This window comes from Octopus bimaculoides, chromosome 21 (genome assembly GCF_046866305.1).
Source record: "Octopus bimaculoides isolate indiv1 chromosome 21, ASM4686630v1, whole genome shotgun sequence".
Lineage (NCBI taxonomy): Eukaryota > Metazoa > Mollusca > Cephalopoda > Octopoda > Octopodidae > Octopus > Octopus bimaculoides.
The window spans coordinates 6629345-6656817 of NC_142948.1; the positions used below are offsets into that span (position 1 = coordinate 6629345).

The 27473-nt window shown below is 36.1% G+C and overlaps 1 protein-coding gene across 4 annotated transcripts in view; it reads right to left on the minus strand.

Annotated features, from left to right (window-relative positions):
- Positions 1–2665: 2665 nt before the first annotated feature.
- LOC106868097 (N-acetylneuraminate (7)9-O-acetyltransferase) overlaps positions 2666–27473 on the minus strand; it is a 62587-nt gene continuing 37779 nt past the window's right edge. For 2 of the 4 annotated variants that reach the window (XM_014913213.3, XM_089338803.1), the window contains exons 14-22: positions 26622–26741; positions 17427–17492; positions 13079–13235; positions 12329–12405; positions 11117–11221; positions 8202–8342; positions 7237–7314; positions 4521–4613; positions 2666–3595 (exon numbers count right to left, since the gene is read on the minus strand). In XM_014913213.3, coding sequence (XP_014768699.1) covers positions 3338–3595; positions 4521–4613; positions 7237–7314; positions 8202–8342; positions 11117–11221; positions 12329–12405; positions 13079–13235; positions 17427–17492; positions 26622–26741 — 1095 coding nt within the window. In that variant the 3' untranslated portion in view covers positions 2666–3337. The remainder of the gene's footprint in view (positions 3596–4520; positions 4614–7236; positions 7315–8201; positions 8343–11116; positions 11222–12328; positions 12406–13078; positions 13236–17426; positions 17493–26621; positions 26742–27473) is intronic. The other 2 variants (XM_014913215.3, XM_089338804.1) reach the window with 1 other exon arrangement.

Below are 27473 nucleotides of genomic sequence, written 5' to 3' on the forward strand. Positions count from 1 at the left end.
AAACATTGATGCTATACAAGGGATGTTGCTCATTTGCAATGTCCTGTGAAAACATGTCCAGCCATTGTGCCGGAAACAAGTGAGGGTTGGTGACAGGAAGAGCATCCATGTATCAAATTTGCCTCGAGAAATTTCATTTGAGCTATGAAAGTCATTAAAAAATGGTTGTTAAAAATGATTATAGTGAGAAAGAGGAAGAAACAGAAGTCTAATGCTTTAGGCAGAACTTTTTATCAGAGAGAGAGAGAGAAGTCATTTAGTTTTTAAGGAAAAAAAACCATGATTAAATATTGTCTTCAAAGCTGCATTAACCTTATAACACCTAAATTATCAATACACTGACCAAAAAAATTATTATTATTTTCCACTTAAAAAAGGATAAGAAACATGTCATGTAAAAACATAAAAAAATTACATATTCTTTTATGATAAAATTATTCAAATGTCAGTATTTCTACAACAGCCTTCAGATGATATAACTGCTTAAATACAACACTGTTGTTCAAATATGAAGAATCCTCAGACTTCATCCAAACTCTTATTTCTGGTGTTGTAATATGGCCCTGATAAAAAATACTCCTTGCCACAGACTATCTAATTGTAAATGGATGCAATGGAGAGGTTTGACTGTTTTTTTTTGTTTTCTTTTTTCTTTTTTTGTAACCTCAGGTCAACCTTGATGAAGTAGATCTAAGACCAAAGATATTCTAGTGATGACCATTCCATAGTTTGGAAAGTTTATCTCAGGCTACATTATCCAGTATGTCTTTTCTTTCTTTCAAGATGAAAGGATGTGATATGAGATGAATTTGGCTGCTATTTTTAACAGATCAAGAGACCACATAACATGTATGCTACATCTCCACGGAACAAATGTATCATGTCCACATCTCAAAAGAAATATTGCAACAAGAGCCTCCTATATTTCTCTCAAACTAACACGTAAACCTACTCGAAGCACCTCACCCCACACTAACTAATACTACACCTACTCCTTCTGTCCCTGTGTGACAATCTATTGGAATTCCATTGCCATACAGATTGATCAAGTGGAGGGTTAGTGATTGTCACAAGTACTGTCCTCTTACTGCTGATTACACCACAGAAAAAAAAAAAAAAAAGGAGGAATTAAAGAACAATAATCACATCTAACAAAGATCTCTGCAGAAACAAGGACCCCCCCCCCCCCCCCAGTAATAGAAACAGAGAGAGACAGAGAATGATAGTTCACAACCATACTCAAGAGAAAATAAGAGTTATACAACCAGAAAAAGGAAATATGTGATAGAGAAACTTCTTTTATTTTTTTTAAATAAAAATAAAGGGTTAGATTTTTACTGGAGATAAATTATTAACATCTCACATGTAAAAAGGTGAGACGTAAAAAGAGATATCTTTCCAGGAGAAATGTTATAAAAGACATGAAGACCACCATTTCTCAATAATGCCAAATGTACATTCAAGACTGATATTTATAGCTGTTGACCATAATTCTTATTTATGTTTTTTTTTCCAACATTTTAACAATATGCTAAATTTCCTTGAACTAATAGTTAACTTGAAACTTCAACAAATTACTTTTAAGTAATAATCTCTTACAGAGGCACAAGGCCACATATTTGGTGATGGTGGTGGTGATGGTGGGAGGATTTAGTCTAGTCATGGGCAAAGGACTTCCTAAATAACACGCCTAACAAAAAAATTTCTTGGAATTTTTTGCTTTAGTAAGGTGGCCCACCTGATGGTGTGTCATGTCCCATGTAGCCCACTAATCAAAGAAGGCTGACTATGTCTAGCATAGTTAATAACATCAACTCCAAGTACTTCATTAGTACTTATATTATTGACAATGGAAAAATGGAAGGCAAAGTCGACCCTGAGGGAATTTGAACTTAGCACATATAAAGAGATGTAACTAAATATCATAACTTATTTTTGTCTGGGACTTTACCAATTCTGCCATCCAATAACTTTTTTAAATATTACATTCTTGATTAGATGAAATAATTTTACAAGAAATCAGCAAATAATTAAGACTTATGGAGAAATTTGATAAATTTTAACAACATTCTAAACGAGCTTATTTGATTTTGGCAAAATATATTTTGGATAGAAAATATCAGGGACTCTTAAAAAAGAAACCTAAATTTTAAAGACAAGAAAATATATATACACATACACATTTTATATATATATATATTTATATATATATATATTCACACACACACATTCTGTAAGAAAAGACAAAGAGTACTCAATATGTTTTATAGTGTGTGTGTACATACATATATCTCATAGTTCATTAAAAAAAAAACTCAAACATTATTCAATATATGAAATATAATACAGTAATCCTGAATCTTTCCTCAGCCGGCAATGTTTGGTACCAAGCTGAGAAATGAAAACACGTTAAATCTTCAAATCAACTTTCTTTAACTTGCCATAAATGTTTAGCTGCAAACAACACCATAAAATTTGATTTTTGTTCACAGACTGGTGTTCTGGATGATGGGTTTTACAGGAAAGATTTGCATTTTTTTTTTTTTCTGATATTTCTATTTTTTCTTTTATAGCAGGTTCTTTTGATGAAAACTGAGCATTATGCAGACAAAGAAAGAAAAAAAGCAAAGAAATTTTAAATAAATAACATTCTTTTGGTGTCTGATCTTTTTTAAAACAATTATCATGGATTTCCACTTTGAAATTAATCTTTGACTAGTTTCTATTTTACATAGAAATATAACAAAGCTGAAACCTGGTTAGTGTCATTCAAACTGAATTAGTCTGTTTGGAAGTAGCAGATACTCCTAGTTTAAACGCCAGTTTTTTTTTTCTCTTTCTTTTCTTTTTTCTTTTTCTTTCTTCCTCTCCTGCTTTCTCTCTCAGTACTTCAGCAAACTTCAGTTCTGCACAAATTCATATCAAATATGTTCACAAAGAGTCTGTACACAAATAAATAGACCAAGTTTCGATGACTTTCTGCCAATTAACCTAGACTCTGAGGAAAGTGAATTGATTGTGGGTTTGTCCGAAATTGGTCACTGAGTAGGAGGAACACACCTCATGTGACCAGCAATACAAATGCCAGCAGATATTTCTGCTTTCATGCTCAACCAACACACGCATACACATACATTTACAAAAAAACAAGTACGTCCTCAGACATACAATTAGAGTTATGCACTCACACAAGTACACAGGTATCTGTGCAAGAGTTTCACCCAGGTTTGTTTTCTTCTCTTTCCATCTCTCTCTGTAGTTTTGTACTCCATAGAGAAACTGTTGGTAATATCAACATCACAGATGTGCTCAATATAAGCTCCTTTACCATATAGAATCACAACACAAGAGCCCCTTCTTTAATTGAGACTGGTAGCAGAATGGCCACAAAGAGAACGATATTCCGTAGTAACAATTTCCAGTCACTGGGCACTGCATACTTCACCAGCCCTGTGGTAATACAATGAATTTCATGGCAGATGCAGACGAGAATGTATGAAGTGATAACCACATTGAGAACTGGGTAACCAGGAACTAGCACCAAAATACCATGAGTATCCGATGCCAACCAGATGTGATACTGAGCAATGAATAACTGGAAATAAGGAAACAAAAATAGAGAAATAAAAAAATTAGATAATGAAAAATTTGATAAAGAGAAAATGAAATATTATTAATGATATATCAAGCAGTTGATGAACAGCAAATGAGAGAAACTTGTTCTTTTGATAGAGTATATTTTCCCTTATTTTTTACTTGTTTCAGTCACTGGACTGCAACAATGCTGGGGCCCTGTATTGAAGGATTTCATCAAACAAATTGAACCCAGCACTTATTTTTTGAAGTCTGATATTTATTCAATCAGACACTTTTACCAAACTGTGAAGTCACAAAGACATAAACAAACCAACACAGGTTGTCAGACAGTTAGCGTCAAACACAGACATAAATATAAATTATGACAGGCTTCCATGCAGTTTCTGTTTGACAAATTCACTCACAAGGCATTGGTAAGACTAAGGCTAAAATAGAAAACACTTGCTTAAGGTGTTGCACAGTGAGATTGAACTGAAAGCCACATGGTTACAAAGCAAGCTGCTTAACCACACAACCATGCCTGTGCATGTATCTTCATTTCTCTTGGCCCAAGCACTTTCTACACGCAACAAAGGAACATTTTTCACACATCACCTTTAACTCCTTTTCCAAACAACAAGATTCATTCCTTCTCCATAGTTGTTGTTGTTTAGATCCAAAGTCAGTCTTGACTGAGCAGACCTATAATCAAAGACATTCCAACTGTGGCAGTCCTGATTTATTTTCAAATCTACTATATCTTGGACTACATTATCCTGTATGCCCCACTGGGATACATTTTTTATGATGGTAGAGTGTGATTTGAAGGTGATTTCACTACTGTTTCTAGTAAACCACAGAGGCTCTCTCATTCTCCAAGGGTTCATATGTGATGCACATTTTATGAATAAGAATAAAAAAAAGACTAATTAACTATTACTGACCTCTAGTGATATTTTCCCAAACCAAGCAAAAAATGTACTGTATTTTGTCCGAAGCCAGCCTGGGACATTCCTTAGTATGATATAAGAAATAATCTGGAAAAAAAAAACAAATATATATACATATATATATATATCTCAGTAATCAGTTAAGAATGTTAGGAATAAAATCAAATACAGCAAACTAATTAATTAGTCATATTTGATAGAGCATAGAACTTCGTTCACACAGTTGCCATGACTTGGAAAACTGGTCTCCTCTTCACCTACCGCCCTAACTTGATCCTCCTGGTCAACATGAAGCTTAAAAGCTTTGGGGGGGGGGGGGGGGGCAAAGTTGTGATGTTCATACCAATATGTCCTTTCTAACATGGTCTGGTGTGATTTGAGCAAGATTTGCTTGTTATTTCTGCTAGGTCAAGTGACCATAGGAAGGCATCCTTATTGGCTCAACAACACAATGGTGACAGGTAATGGTGAGGTACATAGAAACCAATACTTATTGGTTGGGAATACACAGTTGGAATTTTAAAAAAAATAATGCTTATTGGCTGCTGGTACACAGTTGGAATCAACTAAAAATAATATTCTACACAATCCTAATAACTCCTAGTAGTAGTAGTAGCAGCAGCAGCAGCAGTAGTAGTAGTAGTAGTAGTAGTAGTAGTAGTAGTAGGTCAGTTTGGGTAAGATAATCTCCGTATTTATTTGACAGGACAATTCTATGGATGACTATGTAAATACATTACATAGTAATATATGACTCAGTTATTAACAACAGGCATGTTTATAAACAAAACACAAGATTAGTTACCATGGGATTGTTGAAACAATTGACAACTATGAAATAAAAATAATATCACAAATTCCAATCTTTAATTTTTATTTTATCATCATCAGCATCATAATCATCATTTCACATACATGTTCCATGCTGGCATAAGATGAATGATTTGATAGGATCTGTTAGCCCAAGGGCTGCATCATGCCATGCTCCAACATCTGTTTGGTACAGTCTTTATGGTTGGATACATATTTCCATGTACATATATTTTTTTGGTGGGGTGTATATGTAAAAGTTTTAAAGTTCTAAGGTAAAACAAAAGATCCTTTTTGGAACATTAACTTTAGAAAAAAAAGAGAAGAAAAAAAGCAAGGAAAAGAAAAAAGTGAAGATCCTTGAGCACCAAACTCCAAAACTGTTCTTCTTTATTACTCTGGTCCATGACCTTCTGTCACCTACTTCATACCTAATAATACACCCTCCAGATATTTGTCTCTAACAATCTTACAATTTCCTTTACAGCCATTAAACACTTCTCGTTTCTTCAAAGAAAAATCCTACCTTAAACATCAGAATTCACCTTTCCTCTGGCCAGGAAAATTTATGCTATTTATAATTTTCCTTTGCCGAGTTTTTTGTCTTTTTGGTATCAACAAAAATCTTTATGAGTTTCCTTTGACTATAATAGTTATCAATTTATTTTCTTCTAGAGAAAATTGATTTGTAGAGATAATTTTAATTTTATCAAATATCAAGGATATTTTGTCATGCTTAGAACAGTGATGTTAAACCTTTTTTGTTTCTTTCTATCTACAGTGCACTGAACAAGGCCCTGAAAGTGTTATGGTAGATTTTTATGTCTTGTTTTGTAATATATATATATATATATATATATATCTATACACACACATGCGAGGGGGGGTGCTGAAAAATTCCTGCCTTTAAGAGTATTACGAAAGGCCTGGTTGGAGGCCCAACCTTCTGAGTTCTTTTACAGGGCTTAGAAACACTGAAGGACCACTGCAATAAGTGTGTAAATCTGAGAGGGGAATATGTCATGTAAAATCATAATTAACTGATTCTCCTGTACTTTCTTTTACCCAAAGCTAGGAACTTTTCAGCACCCCTTGTACATTAAAAGCATTTTAAAACAGAGTTCAGAGGACAGATTGCACTTTGCTGTAAAAGAATACACTTGCACTGATTGCAGTGCATCCAAAACACAAAAGCTTCCTACATATCCTGACATTTTCCAACTATCTTTATAAATATGTGGCACATCTAGGGACTGTTTATAGCAGGCAAGTGTCACAGCACATTAATTGGGGATGTCTGACTTTCTCATATATCACTCTCACATAACAGTCACTCAGTAATTTGTTTCAATTTTAGTATGCTACTACTTATAAGGAGCAACAGCCTAGTAGTTAGCCAGTCGAACTCACAATCCTATGGTTGTAAACCAGGAGGTGCAACATATCCTTGGGCAAAGCACTTCATTTCTGCTTGCTCAAATCCTCCCAGCTGAAAATCACTAGCATTTGTCCCAGAGTGGCACCTGGCAGACTATTAGTCAAATATCTTGTCAATACAAGATGCCCATGCACTTGAAAATTGCTGATGCACTTAAAAGAAAATTATAGCTCAGTTTGAGAAAGAATGATAGTGGGAAAGACGCCATGGCCAAGGCTTCCTATGCTGTTGGGAGGGGAAAATCATATCTTTCATGAACAAATGTTGCTAATAGAGTGGACCCCCAAAAGCTAAGTGTTAGTCATGGAGTAAGACTGAACCCAGAATTACAAGGTTGTTTAAACAAACTTCTTAATTACTTGACCATGAAGAGAAATATAATGCACCAATCCGAAACATTTAGTTAAAAAAAACAGCAAAAGGGGAAATAAATTTTTGTTTGTAAAAAAGTGAAATACTTACAGGTAAAAATGTTAAGTAGGAATGAACATCATTACAGTGTGGTTTTGTACGACACACACAGGCAAATACTGTATAGCCCTGTGGAGCAGAAATAATAATAATAATGAGAGAGAGAGAGAGAGAGTTTTTAGGATGGTCAAACAAATGTGTATCATTTCATAGTTGTAGTTGTTATTTAAGGTATTGTCATATTGTTGGTTCCAGATTGGTGAGTTTGATGTTGATGTCCAGTCAATGTATGTAGATAAAATGAGGGAGGAAAGATTGGCTGAAGTGCTTCGTATAGGATATGAGAATTGAGATACAGTAAGGGTGACAGGAGGAAAGTAAAGTAGACTTCAGTGGAGGGGGTTTACTGCTGGTTAGTCAGAAGAGCATCAGCAATTGTAGTAACTACAACAGAAGTCTCAATAGAGACAAACAACACATCTGCATGTTTCTTAATATGAGCCACTTAACCATAAATTAGTAAAGGTATCATCATCATCATCATTTAACATCCATTTTCTATGCTGGCTTGGGTTGGATGGTTTGACAGGATCTGGTGAGACACAAGGCTGTGTCAAGCTCCAAAGTTAGCTAGGATATGGTGTCTACAACTGGATGCCCTTCATAACACCAACCACTTTATAGTATGTACTGGGTGCTTTTTTTTTTTTTTGTATTATTAGCACTAATGAAGTCACCAAGTAACTTGCAACATGAGAAGAGAATAGGAGAAACGAAAACAAGCCTTGATACAATAAACTTCTTTCTTAAGAACAAAACGAAATGTTGAAAAGGAAGAAGATTCAAGTAAATTCTAAATACATATTTCCTCATCCTTCGAAGGATGGAGATCAAACATTGTCATAGTAATATTTGATCTTAAAAGCAAGATAAACTAGGAAATGCCCCCCCCCCCCCCAGCAATGACTGAAACTAGTTAAAGAAAATTAAAAACCAATAACAAAATATATACTTACAGTAATACCAAGTATAGAAAATATGCACAAAAGCCAGGATGCTCCTTTTGAAAAAAGAGTATCTCGTGTTGTGTCATCTATTATTCGGTACTTGATTAGTAACTGGTAACCAAAAGCAAATAACATGCCATATAAGGTACTCTGAAAGGATAAAAAAAAAATACAATATCAACATAACATTAATGTCACCAAAATCATTGCCACTTTCTTCATATTTTCTTTATTGTTTTTTGTTGTCAGAGAATATAGTTAAATCATCATCATCATCATCATCGTTTAACGTCCGCTTTCCATGCTAGCATGGGTTGGACGATTTGACTGAGGACTGGTGAAACCGGATGGCAACACCAGGCTCCAGTCTGATTTGGCAGAGTTTCTACAGCTGGATGCCCTTCCTAACGCCAACCACTCAGAGAGTGTAGTGGGTGCTTTTACGTGTCACCCGCACGAAAACGGCCACGCTCGAAATGGTGTCTTTTATGTGCCACCCGCACAAGCCAGTCCAGGGGCACTGGCAACGATCTCGCTCGAAAATCCTACAGGAGCCAGTCAGGCGGTACTGGCAACGGCCACGCTCAAAATGGTGCATCTCATGTGCCACCCGCACAAGAACCAGTCCAGGGGCACTGGCAACGATCTTACTTGGCTTGCCGGGTCTTCTCACGCACAGCCCATTTCCAAAGGTCTCGGTCCGTAGTCATCGCCTCGGTGAGGCCCAATGTACGAAGGTCTTGCCTCACCACCTCAGCCCAGGTCTTCCTGGGCCTACCTCTTCCACGGGTTCCCTCAACTGTTAGGGTGTGGCACTTTTTCACGCAGCTATCCTCCTCCATTCTCACCACATGTCCATACCAGCGCAATCGTCTCTCTTGCACGCCACAACTGATGCTTCTAATGTTCAGCTTTTCTCTCAAGATACTTACACTCTGACGGGTATTCACATTGACATTACACATCCAACGGAGCATACTGGCTTCATTCCTTGCGAGCTTACGTATGTCCTCAGCAGTTACAGCCCATGTTTCACTGCCATGTAGCATGGTTGTTCGTACGCATGCGTCATACAGTCTGCCTTTTACTCTGAGTGAGAGTCCCTTTGTCGCCAGCAGGGGTAAGAGCTCTCTAAACTTTGCCCAGGCTATTCTTATTCTAGCAGCTACACTTTCAGCGCACCCACCCCCACTACTAACTTGGTCGCCCAGATAGCGGAAGCTATCGACTACCTCTAGTTTTTCACCCTGGAATGAGATAGAAGTTGTTTCCTGTTTGTTTGCAGTCTTTATTGCACCTGAACATCTGCCACAAACAAAAACTAACTTGCTAGTTAACCTGCCTTTGATGTTGCTGCACCTCTTATGTGTCCATAGCTTGCACCGGGTACATCTTATAGAGTTACTACCTACTCCTTTTCTACATACTGAGCAGGGCCATCTACCTGAAGGGGTTTGTGTTTTATCTACCTTCCTACTTATTAGGATTTTGGTTTTAGCTAGGTTGACTCTAAGGCCCTTCAATTCTAGACCTTGCTTCCACACCTGAAACTTCTCCTCTAGTTCTGATAGTGACTCCGCAATTAGGGCAAGGTCATCAGCATAGAGGAGCTCCCAGGGGCAACCTGTCTTGAACTCCTCTGTGATTGCCTGGAGGACTATGGTAAATAATAGGGGGCTGAGGACGGAACCTTGGTGGACCCCTACCTCTACCCGGAATTCATTGCTGTACTCATTTCCAACCCTCACCTTACTGGCCGCATCTCTGTACATGGCTCGCACAGCTCTCACTAGCCATTCTTCTATCCCAAGTTTCCTCATTGACCACCAGATAAGGGATCGGGGGACCCTGTCAAAGGCTTTCTGGAAATATAAATTGAAGTGTTGTCATATGTTTTTCAAGAAGAAAACTTAAACAACATGGTCAGACCACTAGTCAAAATCTGAACATCTACTTCATCTCACAACACAATTTCTTTTACTAAAGTGCAATGATATATATAACCTCCATCTCACACTGCAACAATACATATACAACTTCTATCTCACAAGAATAACATATATGACCTCCATCTCACAACACAGTAACCGTCACCACTTCTCAACCCAATTCTTGTCAATATAGTTACTATCCTACCAATTTTAATGTCTAATGTTTAACCGTAAACCTATCTACAACTCTTCATAGGTCATTTATTATATTTCAAGATGATTAATATATTAGCATTATAACAGTGAACTCTGTTTTGAAACAAACAATGCATCAAAACTTCAAACAACAACTACAACAATGAAATGAGCAACAGTTGTTTGACCTGACTAGAAATAGGAGTCAAATCTCCTTCAAACAATTCTAATATCTTAAAAAACCTTCACAACATCATTCCTCTCTTTTCCTTCTCTTATCTTCTGTTTCATCATTACTATTCAGCTGCTAAACACTCCTACTTCACCCCATCATCATTCTTTGGCAACATATCTCCAAGCATAAGGCTATCACTTGGAGCCTGTAGCCTTGCAAATTGCATAATAGCATCACAAGAGTTGATGGCATGAAAAAAAAATTACCCTGTACACACTCTGATGCAGGTGGTGTTACAAAGGACAGCCAACCACGTAAACCATGCCAAAGCAGATGCTGTAACATGATGCAGTCCTTGAGCCCCATCAGATCCTGTCAAACTATCCAACCCAAGCCAGCATGGAATATGGACATTAAATGATGATGATGATGATAATATATCTCCTAACTACAACTGGCCTGTGTGGACAAGTAGGAGTTCAGCCAACATAGATAAACCAAGAACGGCATTATGAGGTTACATCCAGTAATGAATTGACAATGGCTGAATGGAACAGGAGGGAAAATATTGAGGGTTGTCTATAGATTTGAAATTGGGTGAAAGGATGATATTAAATACTTACGTATCTGTCCAGCTGCCAACGAAACCTCCATTCTCGTATAGAGTCATCAGAAGTCACAAATAAAGCTTTAAAAGGTCGGGACAGAAAGACTTTTTCAAAGAAGACCTGCAAAAAAAAAAAGGAAAACAACTCTATAAGCAAAATGTCTGTGTTACTAACTAGTTACAGACAATTAGGTAGGAGAATATTATTATAAACCATTGGTATTTGTTGTATTATAATAGAGTAATAATAATAATTGATAGATAAATGATAGGATAAACCACTTTACAGACAAATCGATACATGAACTCATACACTGAAACACATACATAGATATATGTAGAATGGATGGGAACACATACACATATATACATACACATTTACACATGTACATTGTCTCTCACACACACACACACACCTCGTGGTTGTACACACATCACAAGTAATCTAATCTAATTTTAGTCCCTCATGATCTCTTCTGTGAAGCCCAGTGTCCTGAGATCTCAGTTCACTCCTCATTCTCATCCATCTTCTTCCATACAAAACACAGCCCATTCACACATGACACACACAATCCATTTAAATCCCATGCCCATACCAGCATAACTGATTGATGACACAAGCGCATAAACACTTCCTAAGCTCATACATACACCACCTTCCACACAGGATTTAACATTACCGATCTAAAACATCATAGTTACTCTCCAAACTCTGCAGATATTCCACTTTCAAATACTATGTCTCACTATATACTACAGCACACAACTTACAAATACTTCACACAGTCTGTCCACCACACAAGGAAAGAAACCCTTTGTTTCAACAGAGGCAGTTCAAGTGGATGCAGGTATAGAAGTGTTATTAAGAAGTTTACTTCACAGCTACATCATTCTAGGTTCAGTCCCTCTGCACATCACCATTCAACTATGTTATATCATTGAACAATGTTGATATTGGTGAGAGAAAAACAAAACTGCTGCTCTTCAAACAATGTTGCTTGCAATAACTGTTCTACATTGAGTTGTCACAGAAACAGCCTAGTCATTCCCATCATCAGAATGCAGTGAACAGTGAACCAGTGAGCCATCAACTAATTACACTGTTGTTCACTAATTAGTGACAATGTAAAATAAATAAACAAGTGGTAATTAGTGATACAAAATAACATCAATCCTGACCAGATGTGTTTTTAGTAAAGCAAAATATATCGATAAAATGTTAACTTACTTCTGAAAGGTAAAATAAGGTGATAAATACTGCCAAGAGAATAAACTTGGAGACCATGTAGAGATAATGGAAGTTAGCTACAATAAAGAGATGGAAGAATCGTTAATTAGAGATACTGGGGAAAACACAGAAGCAGGTTACGTGTACAGCTGTTAAATAAATACATAAATAAACGAATGAATGTACATACATACATACATATATTTGATGACTGACACTTGTGTTCAAAACAGTCTATCACTGACCTAAGGAAAGTTAACAAAGGTCCAGTAAGACTTATGTAGAAACTCATAGACCCTCTCCATGTTAATAGGGCATGATCTCAAAACAAGTTAACTGTTATTAGTTTTCTCCGAATACATTTAATTTGTCTTTGACTATTTAATATATTATTCAAAATTTAAATTAAGTTTTGGCAAAGATATACATGATTTGTTTTGTCAAGTAGATACAATTCTACTTCAGAAATACCTTGGAATTCATTTGAAGCATAGTTGAAAGGCAAAAAATATGGTCATTCAACCTGCTAAGAAATAACAAAAAAAATCTCTCTCATATTAGGCCCTACCTATAAAAGAAAAAAGGAGGTTGAATATATTAGATAACGTAGTCTGAGATAAAATATGTATAAAATGACAAGAATGTTGTTGAGTTGGTTATAAGTCTGATTGACCAAGGTTAATCTGAGACTAAGCACTAAAATAAATCAGAATAAATTTTGACCATTGAAAAGGTGACAATCATACGTACATTCTACGGTCAATTTGGAGACATGGGGCCAGGCTGCCATAGTAATGTAGACAACTATGTACCAGAAAGACACAAGTGGTACAAAGTAATAAAATTGGTAGGCTCTGTCCATCACAAAACACAAAGTGAACACAAAACAATTCAATCGAAACAGAACCTGTAATGACAAAAGAGAAAATATAAAACTAATTAAAATAGTACTTAAGGAAGCTACAATGCAGTTAAAAATAAAAGAGGAAAAAACAAAAATTTACACTTTTACCATTTTTATTTCAATACTTTTACCATAAAAATCTTTAGCCATTAAAACTAATATTTACATTCACCTAGCCATGCCATTCCATCCAACCCATGCCAGCATGAAACATAGATGGTAAATGATGGTCTTGTTGCTGATGATGATGAAGATGATGAGGGTGGTGGTGGTGGTGGTGGTGGTGGTGATAGTGATAATGGTGGTGATGATGATGATGTAACAAATGAATTCTTTCACAAGACAACAAACATTCATAAATAAAGGAACATGCATGGCTGCATGACTAAAACGTTTTCTTCTCACCCAGGCAGTTTCTAACTCAGTCCTACTTCAGTCTCCTTGAGCAGGTGTCTTCTATTACAGCCCCGGGCTGACCAAAGCCACATGAGTGGATTTGGAAGACAGAAACTGAAACAAACTTATCATATAAACGTGTGTGTGTGTGTGTAACTTAGCTCTCCAATAAGCAGAAACTGGTAAAATAAATACCAGAGAGAAATTAGTACTAGGGGTCAGTATGATCAAGTAAAATCCCTCAAGATGGTGTCTAAACATGATTGAAACTGGTGAGACAATAAAAGAATACAAACATAGAAATTGACAACACAGCTGGACTTCAGTAAGTGTAGCCACGTGGAAAATGTTTACCATATTTGATGGTATACAGCATGCAGTTTGTTTCTAAAATGTCTCAAAAATTTTTTTAAAAAAAACAAAAAAAATCACCCAGGTTTTATATGCAAAGTTAGGTCTGTATTACATGCTTAAACCCTTCACAGGGACATAAACACCCCACAGTTGTCAAACAGTGATGAGGGACACACACATAGATATATGTATCAATACTGTGGGCTTCTTTCAGTTTCCGTCTACTAAAGCAACTTGCAAGTCTTTGGTCAGCCTGAGGCTATAAAAGACGATGTCCAGGGTGCCACACAGTGGGACTGAACCCAGAACCATGTGGTTGGAATGTAAACTTCTTGCCATACAACCATGCCTGAGCCTGAAAGTTTCTACAAGACAACTAGATACAGACTAGGCCCAGATATTCTACCTATTTTGTTTAAACTGACCAGATCTGACTACTTACACTTACCCTACAATATCATTGTAAAAGTAAACAATCACATCAGCAAAACCTCAGAACAACAAGATTATGCAGGGTTAATACAAAACAAATAAGCATTACTTTTGAGAGAGTAATCTGAATGCAAAAGGGTTAATGCTCTAAAAACTTTGATTCCTGAATATGTGCAGCTGCAATTGAGGTGCATTTAACATGCCTGTGCATCTTTTATGGCATCAAGTATGGTATACAAGAAGGGTTTATGAACAGAAGCTAGGTGTTATATAACATTAACCCTTTTGATACCAACCCGCACAAGACCACCTCTGCTTTTATGATACAAAGTTCATGTTTAAAGTGATCTAAATTAAAACCTTTCAAAATTGCATGTTTATTTATGTTCCAAACACCAGGTTAACAATGACAAAGTTATTTTACTAAATTCTTCATCATTTTCCAAAATTAATTGAAACAAAGGCAGTGTATTTCAACAGAAACATGGTAACAAAAGGGTTAAAGTTCTTTTTCCTATTGCGGCATCAATAATTGTCATAGGTGCAGGCATGACTATGACATTAAGAAGCTTGCTTTGTAACTATGTGGTTTTGGGTTTAGTCTCACTCAGCTTAATTCTCAACCTGTCACTCACCCTAACACACACACATTAGATCACACTCACCTCAATTCTCAATTGTCACACACCCACACACATTCAGTTTGATTCTTAACTTGTCACTCACCCTCAGACACATACACACACACTCATTAGATCACATAGCTAAATTCTTAACCTGTCGCTCACCCTCACACACACTCAGATCACAGCTTAATTCTTATCTTGTCACTCACACAATCAGATTACACAGCACAATTCTTAACCAGTCACTCACCCGCACGCACACACACACACACACACACACACACACACACGCACACACACTAGATCACACTCAGCTTAATTCACATACACACACTGAAAGATTCAATGACCAGACTTGGAACCAAACTGACACATATGACAAGGAGAAAAAAGTGGATGTACAGACTTATAGAAATATCTTTTTATCTTTTACTTGTTTCAGTCATTTGACTGCAGTCATGCTGGGGTACTGCCTTGAAGGGTTTTAGCCAAACAAATCAACCGCAGGACTTTTTTTTTAAAAAGCCTAGTACTTATTCTATCAGTCTCTTTTGCAAAACTTGCTACATTACAGGGATGTAAACACACCAACACTGGTTGTCAAGTAGTGGTGGGGGCCAAATACACACACATAGATATATAAATACACACAAACACACACACAATGGGCTTCTTTCAGTTTCCACCTACCAAATCCACTCACAAGGCTTTGGTCAGCCTGAGGATACAGCAGAAGAGACACCCATGGTGCCACACAGTGGGACTGAACTGGAACCGTGTGGTTGGGAAGTAAACGTCTTACCATACAGCAACACCTGCACCTGAGTTTCTACAAGACAACTAGATGCAGACCACAGACAAGATTTGTGCAACAGACAAGGTTTCAACCAGGCAAAAATACACTCTAAATATTTCAATTATATAAAAAAAAAAGGACTTTCGAGTGAGATCGTTGCCAGTGCCCCTGGACTGGCTCTTGTGCGGGTGGCATATAAAATACACCATTTTGAGCGTGGCCATTGCCAGTACCGCCTGACTGGCCTTCGGGCAGGTGGCACGTAAAAGCACCCACTACACTCTCTGAGTGGTTGGCATTAGGAAGGGCATCCAGCTGTAGAAACTCTGCCAGATCAGATTGGAGCCTGGTGCAGCCATCTGGTTTCACCAGTCCTCAGTCAAATCGTCCAACCCATGCTAGCATGGAAAGCGGACGTTAAACGACGATGATGATGATGAAAGCATCATGATATGTCAGTTCCTTGTAAATAACAACTTTTAGCAGGGTGAAAAAAGAAAGCCAAAAAAAAAATACATTATTTTAAAAATATATCTTGATATAGACTGCAGATAATATAATAACATTTGTTCAAGTAAGACATAATTATTCCTTTGCTGAGAATCACAGATCTCCGGGGTTGTTTGACTTGCTAGAAATAGCAGCCAAATCATGTTCAAATTATATGATACCATCTTTAAAAAGAAAAGGTCTTAGATATACAAAAAAAAAAGTTGAGATGGTCATGGCTGGAGCACATTGGATCACAAACATAAGTATGCACAAACACAAATATATATTGTAACACAACTGTGTTCAAATTAAAATTTGAATATAGTCACGTATTCACAAAGCATGTTTAAAAGAAAAGAAGCTATTCCATATGTGCGTGTGCGTGTGCGTGTGTGTGTAGCATGTATGTAAGGTGACTTTCCACTCATGTCTGAGGAATCCATCACTGACAATAAAAAAAGTTGTGTTATTAGGCCTTACAAACAAAAGTATGTTTGAGCATATCATTCTGATGTATAGCACTGACTTTTATTTAAGTCATCAATGGGTGTGCAAACCACCTTTTCATGTACTGCATGTTGCATAATCTTTTGTAACGAACTGTAGTCATTGTTCTGTTTGACCTGATGGCTTTGTTGGTAACTAACAAAGCCAGCTTTTGTTGCCCAATTCCTGAGTGGCTGAAGACAACCGAGGAACTGACCATTTAAAGGTTGTCCAAAACTGTTTTAAAATACATACAAAAAAAATGAGGTTAACATTCTAGAAATTTCAGAGTACTCAGGTGTTGACAGTGCTTCCTGGATATGGTTAATTGTTACTATTTATTGAATAACAAAAAAAAACTTTACTGAAGTGGGGTGTGGATTGGAGGGGGTGGGGGTGGTTGCAGAAGTTGGGATAAAGAGAAACAGAAGCATGCAGTTATATGAATAGTTGCTGTTGGTCATAGTAAAAGAGTGGCAGGTCCCAGCAAACATCAAACGTGTGAGACTAGTCAATTTCAGAAGTGTAACAGAGAAAGAGTGTGGAGAAAGAGAAAGAGAGTAAGAAAGAGTGTATGAGAGAGAGAGAGAGAGAGAGAGATTCAAAACTTACTTCTAGAAGGCGGTGAATACTTTTCTTTCTTGTATGCCAATAGAGGGAAATATGGCAACACCCACGCTGAAAAATAGGATGGGTATATCATCAAGAGCCTTTTGCCGAGGCAAGAAACTAACTTGTAAGGAAATGTTCAAGAGAATTACGCAAATATTATGCACAGGTCATCTTGAAGTTAGTCAAAGTGAATCCTTATATGAACTACTAAGGTTCAAGAGGTATATGGACACCGTTTTAACTCCAGTTGCTATAGAGTTAAGTGCACAAAGGCTAAATCTTTCCCTGAATAGAGAGTAGGGCTTAAGTGTATCACAGGTTTCACTGCCAGTAAAGCAAGTCTCCTTGGAATTAAGTCTCCAACTAGGCATGTAGAATTAAGTGCTCTGTTCCACTCTGTAACACAATGAAATATGTGACAGATATGAACTCTCTTGACTAATGTCCAATACTTTACCCATTTAGTCAGTTTAATTCTGCATCCTAAAGGACAATACTTTGTATTCAAGGAGAGAGAAGAAAAGAAAGGGAGAATCATTAACTAAATCTGTCTGTCTCTTGTAATTAAGACTCATTTTCATTTCAAATCTCTGTCTAACTCATGCAAACATGGAAAAGTGGACACCAAATGATGATGATGATGATGATGAAATCTTTTAATTAAAATGACTACAGTCAGTATTTTAACTTTCGATAAAGCTACACCCAATCTCCTTCCAACATCCAAAACTTATTTTCAACTCCCTACACATTCACAGTTTACCAAAATGATTTTTATGTCACCAAATAACATTAAATGGGAATTTTGTTTTTCTATATTTTCTTCTCACATGGTGCCAGGATAAAAGGGGAAAAAATCTCATTTCAAATGATACAGATTGAACTATTTAAGCTTTATAATATAGGTAAAACTTCTCTCTCTCTCTCTCTCTCCCCCCCCCCACACACACACACACTTAAAATAAAGTATCAAGAGGAATATTACATAAAGATGTCCCACATTTGTGGAATACCTTTATTATACCTTTACATGATACTTGCAAGATATTATTGCATGATGTTTCTGGGATGCCTTTACACAATATTGGTGGGACACCATAACACAATGCTTGATGGTCACCAACACATAATGCTCATGTAACACCTTCATATGGCATTTGCCTGAGATTATTACATGATGCTTGTGGGATACACTGACATGATGGTCGTGGGACACCATAACACAATATTTGTGAGATATCATCATAGGATACTCATGGAGCATATTTGCATGATGCGCATAGAATATCTTAAGATGACACTTGTAGAACTCCATATCATTCACAAAACACTCATAGCACACTACAACACTGCCTATGAGCCACCATTATATGTGAACACCATAATACAATGCTTGTAGACACCTTTACATGCAGTTTGTAGGACACTATAATGATGTTCCAAGGAAACTACCATCAAACAATTATTCTTAAACATCTTAATATAACATCCAAAGACTATATTACATGATTCTTATGGAAAATCATCACATGAGACTCGTGTAACATCTGTATTTGATGCCAGGAGGACCGTATCATGAAAATTGTTCACAAACAATTATTCGAAAAACAGTTATTCAAAATAAATAACATTTGTGTACTTGATTATTAATTTTATCATTTTTGTTTAGATAAAATTAAAAATTTAGAATAATTAACATTTTGTATAACTGTCCTTTTGAATAATTTTCATTCATACAATTTTCCATTCAAATAAATGTTTTTCGAATAACTGTTTTTGAACAATTATTTTCAAACAATGTTCACAAAATCAGGGGGACACTATACCATAACACTTGTAGGGTACATTATGCGACAGATCTAGAAGACAAGTGATCGGTGAGCAAAAGACAGTTGGGTAAATGGTACCAAGGGTAATACAAAATGATCTATCATTATATATTGGTATTTTATTTTAACCTTAATTAACATATGACAACTGTATTTTGTTTTTCCAGATTTTCATCATAAATGATTTGGTAGCATTGGCTGTAGTGATGGAGATGAGGATGATAATGCTAGGGGTGATGAAGAGGAGTAGAATTATTGACTATGAATTTATTTTTTCTTTTATTATCAGTATTATTTTGTTTTATATATATATATATATAAATTCACAAACACATGCATACATCTCTCTCTCTCTCTCCCTCTCTCTCTACACACACAATGGATATCTTTCAGTTTCCATCTACCAAATCCACTCACAAGGCTTTAGTCGATCTGGGACCATAGCAGAAGACACTTGCCTATGGTACCCTGCAACAGGACTGAATCTGTAACCGTGCAGTTGGGAAGTAAACTTCTGAATATGCCTACACCTATTTCTAATATTAATATCTGAATGTTGAGAACCAGAGAAGATATGACATCAAGTAAAATAAGCAACATGAAATATAAATGTCATATAAGACACATTGACTATCACTTCTAGCTCATGGCTTTCAATTCACATTCTGTCTTATTCGTGGACTTACCCTTCATCCCATCATCACAGTCAATAATTTAAATACCAGCTGTATACAGAGGCAATCGTTTAGAAGATTATTTTGAGCTATAACCTTGTTTTTTTTTATTGTTGTTTATACCCAAGCGAATTATGATCAACAAGTATTCCAGCCATGACCACTTCATCTTTTCCTTCTCCATTTGCAGGCGTGGCTGCATGGTAAGAGGCAAGCTTCCCAACCATATGGTCTTGGGTTCATTCTCACTGCATCATACCTTGCACAAATGTTTTCTCCTTTAGCCCCAGGTCAACCAAAGCTTTACTACCAATGGATTTGGAAGACCGAAACTGAAAGAAGCTTGTTGTGTGTGTGTGTGTGTGTGTGTGTGTGTGTGTGTGTGTGTGTGTGTGTGTGTGTGAGAGTGTGTGTGAGTGTGTGTCTGAGTGTCTGAGTGTTTGTCAGCCACCACCATTTGAAAAATGGGGTTTGTTTATATCCCTGTAACTTAGCAGTTTAGCAAAAAGACACTGACAGAATAAGTGTCAGGCTTTAAAATAAGTACTGAGGTTGATTTGTTCAACTAAACCCTTCAAGTCAGTGGCCCAGCATGGCCACAGTCCAAAGACTGAAACAAGTACCTGATAAAAGATACAGTGTATAAAGGACCACATTCTCTGATATGTTGTTTTTGTTGTTTTTATTTAGGGTAGGTTCAATTCAGCTATAATCAAGACATTCCTTTTAATATTTTGGCTACTGTCAAAATTATCCTTTTTCAGATGGTACAGGGTGAGTTGAGAGAGATTTAGTTGCTATATCTAGCTGGTCAAGTGACTACGTAATTTTGTGGTTGGTAAAGAGAGGGTTGATAATATTGTATTTGTAATGGTTTCAAATTTTGGCACAAGGCCAGTAATTTCAAGGGCAGGGTTAAGTTGATTAGATCAACTCCAGTGTTCAACTGGTACTTATTTTATCAACCCTGAAAGGATGAAAGGCAAAGTTGACCCTGATGGCATTTGAACTCAGAACGTAAAGACAAAATGCTGCTAGGCACTTTGCCTGGTGTGCTAACCATTCTACCAGCTTCTTGCATTGTATTTATATTGACTACTATTAAACAGTTATTGATTCATCTCTGCCTGAGAAAGACCTCAAATGAACAACTGAACATTTGCAACATAGATCATCTCCACACTCTGATGGGTGTTGTTAATAAATGAAGATCTAATGAAGGCGGTAATGGAAAATAAAGAAATAGATAACAACCCAAAGGAAACAATATGTTACAAACAGTAATAAATACATAGACTGTAAAACTAAATAAATGGAATTTATATGAAAAGATGACACCTTAAATATACACAAATATATAGAATATATATTGGGGAGGGAGGATATTATTGTCTCAAATCCTAAGACACATGGGATCAGTTACACATTTCCCACAGCATTTAAGGAACCAAGATGATGACATTGCTCCTTAATGAGGCACCAATTTGTCATAGGGTTGCTCATTTACAACTGAGTGGAATGGAGAAACATGAAATGAAGTGTTTTGTTTAAGAACACAGCACACCGCCTGGTCTGGGAATCAAAACCATGATCTTGCCATCATGAGTGCAACATCCTAACCACTAGGCTGTGTACCTTCACACACACACACACACACACACATACATATATGCACACACACATATATACGCATAAACATACATATATATACACACAAATACACAAACAAACACATATATACACACACAAATACACTAACAAACACACATATATACAAAATGACTGGAACAAGTAAAAGAATGTGTGTGTGTGTGTGTGTACACACACGCACGCGCACACAGATAACTCAGAAAGTGCAAATACTATGAAAAAACTGAATATTTATTGTCACTTCAATTAGAACATTAAAATCACACACACACACACATGTACATACATGTATGTATATCTGGACAGGTCAATTCTACATGTAGTAGTTCACAAATTGACATAGATGTCAGATGTTCTGGGAACATAAGGCTATAATAGAACGATATCCAATTCAAAGGGAGATTCATTGCTCATCTGAATAACATTGAGAACTGATTTTTTAAAGTCCAGTAGTTCATAAGAGCCACAATTAAAATAGCTTTCCTCGTGTAACAATGAATGTAAGTGTTTCTGTATGTATAGAATAAACTTCGAATAAGATCACTGAGCCCCTGCATGTTGTAAGAGACAACTAAAAATGGTAGGAACAGGTAGCAGGGCCCATGACTATAAAACACTGCCTCAAAAAATACCTCCAACCTCTGTCAGCATTGAAAAGCAAATGATGATAATGATGATGATGATGATGATGATGATGATGATGATGAGTAATTTACATCCATTTCTCACATGCATCATTTCCTTGTATGGTTAAACAAAAATTTATTTGCATTGTTTGATGCTTCTTAGAATTAATATCATTTTGTTGATTGTGTAGAAGCCATTTCCTTAAAATAATTCCCCTCGAAATCTCCATTGCAAGATGCATTTCAATGTATGCATGCTGTGTGTATGTGCAGGCATGCATGTGCATATTAAAATAGATACATAAATCATTTCACAGCAGAGATTAATCAATATTCACAGAATATAGTAGACATAGCATTATAAATATTCAACAACAATATAATAAACTCATTTAAATATTTCTGTTCTTGGGGAATGTAAATCACTTTCTCTTCATAATTCTTCTCGAAGACAGATTATTAACTTTTTTTTTTATCATATTTCTAACAAAATACAGTTTGAAGTTGCAATGTATCTAAAAAATTATCAAGAATTTACAGCAATTTAATAAAATCTGAAAAGTATTAAGACAGTGTTTGAAACATAACATTAAATGTTCTTATATAAAATTATGATGGATAATTTGAATATGACGGTAATTTAAGTATGAACATGTTAAATAAAACAGGTGGATTTTTCCTATGAAAGTACCAGATGCAGTTTCAAGCAGGTTAGTATGAAAATGGTTAAATTAGGAATAGATATCCAAAGGTAACTATATTTCTATATAACAAACATATATAAGAACCAGGCAGCAATTTTGAAGGTGGGTGGGAGTCAGTTACATCAACCCCAATACTTAACTGGGTATTTGTTTTATCAACCCCGAAAGGATAAAAGGCAAAGCAGATCTCAGTGAAATTTGAACTCAGGACATAACACTGGAAGAAATGCCGCTAAGCATTTTGTTCAGTACATGTCAATGCTTCTAAAGCAAACTTTATATATATATATGTATATATATACACAAATAAATAAATACATACATATATATATATATATATATATATATATATATATATATATATATATATATATATATATACACAAACATATATATACACACACACACACACACACACACAACATACATATGACAATTAGTCCTTGACAAACCATGTCTGAAATAAAAGACAAGATGGTCACTGATAGAATGAATACCTTAGATCAGACATGAGCAACTTGTGACCTGCAGGAGTTTTGGAATGGCACACTTAATAAAAAAATTACCTTCACTTTTTTTAGTAGTGTGGTCCACATGACGAACCATATCCCATGTGGCCCAGTTCTCAATAAAGGTTGCCCATACCTGTCTTAGATCATTAGTCTAATTAATTAGAGTTGGCCTGGAAGTAAACAACAACGATTCTAACCCCTAAATATTATTAGCATTGATTTCTTTCATTAGTCTTTTATAAAATAATAATCATCATCGTTTAACGTCCGCTTTCCATGCTAGCATGGGTTGGACGATTTGACTGAGGACTGGTGAAACCGGATGGCAACACCAGGCTTAATAATAATAATAATAATAATAATAATCCTTTCTACTAAAGGCACAAAGCCTGAATTTTGTGGGGAGGGTACTAGCCGATTACATCAACCCCAATGTTTTACTGGTATTTAATTTATCAACCCCGAAAGGATGAAAGGCAAAATCGACCTTGGCAGAATTTGAACTCAGAAATACAGAGATGGGCAAAATACTACTGAGCATTTTGCCCAGTGTGCTATTGATTCAGCAATCTCACCGCTTTAGTAATAATAATAATAATCCTTTCTACTCTAGGCACATGGCCTGAAATTTTGGAGAGGTGTGGGGGGGGGGGGGGGGTCTTGTCGATTACATCAACCCCAGTGCATAACTGGTACTTAATTTATCGGCCCCAATAGGATGAAAGGCAAAGTCGACCTCAGCAGAATGTGAACTCGGAACATAGTGGCAGACGAAATACCACTAAGCATTTTACTCAGCGTGCTCACAATTCTGCCAGCTCACTGCCTTAGTAATAATAATAATAATAATAATAATAAGCCAATTACACTGACCCAATGCTCAACTTGTCCTTATTTTATTGACCCCAAAAGGATGAAAGGCAAAGTCAACCTCTGCAGAATTTGAACTTAGCAAATAAAGGACAAAAATGCCACTAAGCATTTGGTTCAGTGAGGTAATGATTCTGCTAGCTCACAGCGACGACGGTGGCGACGACGGCGGCGGCGACGACGACGACAACAACAGCTCTTTACAGAGATATGAAATCTAAGAATTGCAAAGAGCAGATAAACGAACCTTGAAGATTGTAAAATTTATCCTTTTCCAAGGAATCATAAGTGACACAAACAGAATTCAACCAAATTTCAAAATTGCTTTATGAACTGTTTATCCAAAAACATTAACCACTGCATATATCTATTGTAATTAAAAATAACTGACAAAAATAAACTACAATAATAAAATTAATATAATGTCTCCTCTGTGTATACATTAATCATTATAGATAAAAAAAACTTCTGGTACAAACTGAGATATCAGTATCTAAGGAAGGTAACTCTGCCAAAGATAGTTTTTTTTTTTTTATATATGACTGAGACAAGATATTAAATTTAAAATATGTGCTTCATTCAATTTTTTCTTCTTAACTTCAGATATTTTCTCCACAGTACAACAGAACAGACTAAACAGTTGAAACCCAAAACATTAAGACAGGAAAAAAGAAAGTAAATTTTTGCTTCTATTACTGAAAATTCATAAGAATCATCTCAAGCTAGAATTAAATCTAATGATTCTGAATTGAACCATCAGTTTCAACAATATAAGGAATAGTAATACTAATAATAACGGTTTCAAATTTTGGCACAAGGCCAGCAATTTCGAAGAAGGGAGTAAATCAATAACATCAACCCTAGCACTCAACTGGTACTTATTTCATCAACCCTGAAAGGATGAAAGGCAAAGTCAACCACCATGGAATTTGAACTCAGAACGTAAAGACAAACGAAATGTCACTAAACATTTTGTCTGGCATATTAATAATTCTGCCAGCTTGCTGCCTTAATAATAATAATAATAATAATAATAATAATAATAATAGCCACCTACACTTTTCTCTGCAAAATAGGGGTAGTTTATCCTGTTCAGGCTATATTATTAGCATTATTCTGCGATTGAGAATTTAAAATCACTTCTTTAACTATTAATAATAATCTTTTCTACTATAAGCACAAGGCCTCAAACTTTGGGAGAGGGGACTAGTTGATTACATCGACCCCAGTGCTCAACTGGTACTTAATCTAGTGACCCCGAAAGGATGAAAAGCAAAGTCGATGTCAGCAGAATTTGAACTCAGAATGTCAAGGCTAACAAAAGGCTAACTAAGCATTTCACCCAGTGTGCTAACAATTCTGCCAGCTCGCCACCTTAATAATAATAATAATAGTTCTGATCTAGGCAAAAAGGCCAGCAGTTAGAATACGTTAGTTGATACCATTGACTACCAGTATTTTATTTTAATGACCCCCCCATGGAGATGAAAGGCAAAACTGAACTCAGAAATGGAAAGAGATGGAAGAAATACCACAACGTATTTTACCCAGTGACTGAGCATTCCACAGACAAGTGTACCCTTAATGTAGTTCTCAGGGAGATTCAGCACAACACAGAATGGGGCAAGACTGACCCTTTGAATTACAGGTACAACTCATTTTTGCCAGATGAGTAGACTGGAGCAACGTGAAATAAAGTGTCTTGCTCAAAAATATAACATACCACCAGGAATCGAACTCATGTCCTGACAATCATGAGTCAAATATCCAAACCACTGAGCTACGTACCTTAACAATGATTTCTAACACGGGCCCAAAAGCACAAACACTGAGGGTGGGAACAATCAGTTAAATCAACCCTAGAATTTAATTGGTATTTTATGTTATATAGTTTAGAAGACTGAATGGCAAAGTCAACTCCTGTAGGATTTAAACTGAAAACATAAAGGAAAATAACTAAATACCACAAGACATTTTGTTGGGTGCTCTACTGGTTCTGCCAATCCAATACCTTTTGATAATAATAAAATGCATAATAATTTGTTTATTGATAATTTCTTACATTAATACATGGCAATTGCAAGTGTTAGCAGGTTTACATCTCCCTGTAACTTAGCAGTCTGGCAAAAGAGACCATTAGAATAAATACCAAGTAAAAAAAAAAAAGTACTGAGATCAATTCATTGAACTAAAAGTTCTTCAAGGTGATGCCCCAACATGGCCACAGTTTAATGACTGAAACAAGTAAAACAAAAGATAAAAGAAGTGATAAGAATTGGACAATTAAACGAAGAACCCAAATCTTGGAATAAAAGAAAAGTATGTCCTACCTGGCAATAGCGGAAGAGACCATACTCTCCTTTCTGCCAGAAATATGTGAAATGACCGTATCCTGAGAGGAAGAGATATGAAGAGACTAAAACTCGGATATGCATGTAGATTGGCAAAACCTAGAGGGGAAAAAGAGAGAGAGAGAGAGACAAGAATTACAACATGTTTAAGCAGTTTAGTTTTGTTTTAAATTTAAATAACTAAATTGTTGTGTCAAAAAGGGTGCTCTGTCTTCATTTGAGCACAAAAAGATAGATTGATTAAGATAAAAAAAAATGAAAAATATAAAAGATTAAATTATTGAAAAATTAAGGCAATCTTTTGCTTTAGAAAAATATAACAGCAATCAAAATTCAACCACCAAAAGAGCTACCCACAAAAATCCTTCAGCAAAATACAAAGACAAAGAAAAAAAGGAATTAAGCAATGAAGAGGAGGGGGAGGGAGTAACAAGCTGTACATCCTTGTTCAAATGGTGTGTTTAGCCATGCCCCACAGTTGAACACAAATTAATTCATAAAGAAATATGAAGTTTAAGAGAGTATGAACACCCTAGTCCACCTAGCTGTAAATAGGTACCACAATGTAAGGAACAACTCCTTGTGGTGTGTTGAAACAGCACTGAGATATACGAGTGTTCCATTAGCATGTGGTAATGAGTTCATCTCTTCCTATGGATATAACAGAGATAGCTTCCACTGGGCTGGTTTGAAGGCAAAATCTTCAATGAATCCATTACAATGTTTGATGGGACTCCTCCATTGACTTTTCAGGATACTGTGTAGAGCACATAAGAAAGTCTAGCCATGTGGTTCACTAATTCACTTTGCAATCACATGGCTACAGGCTCA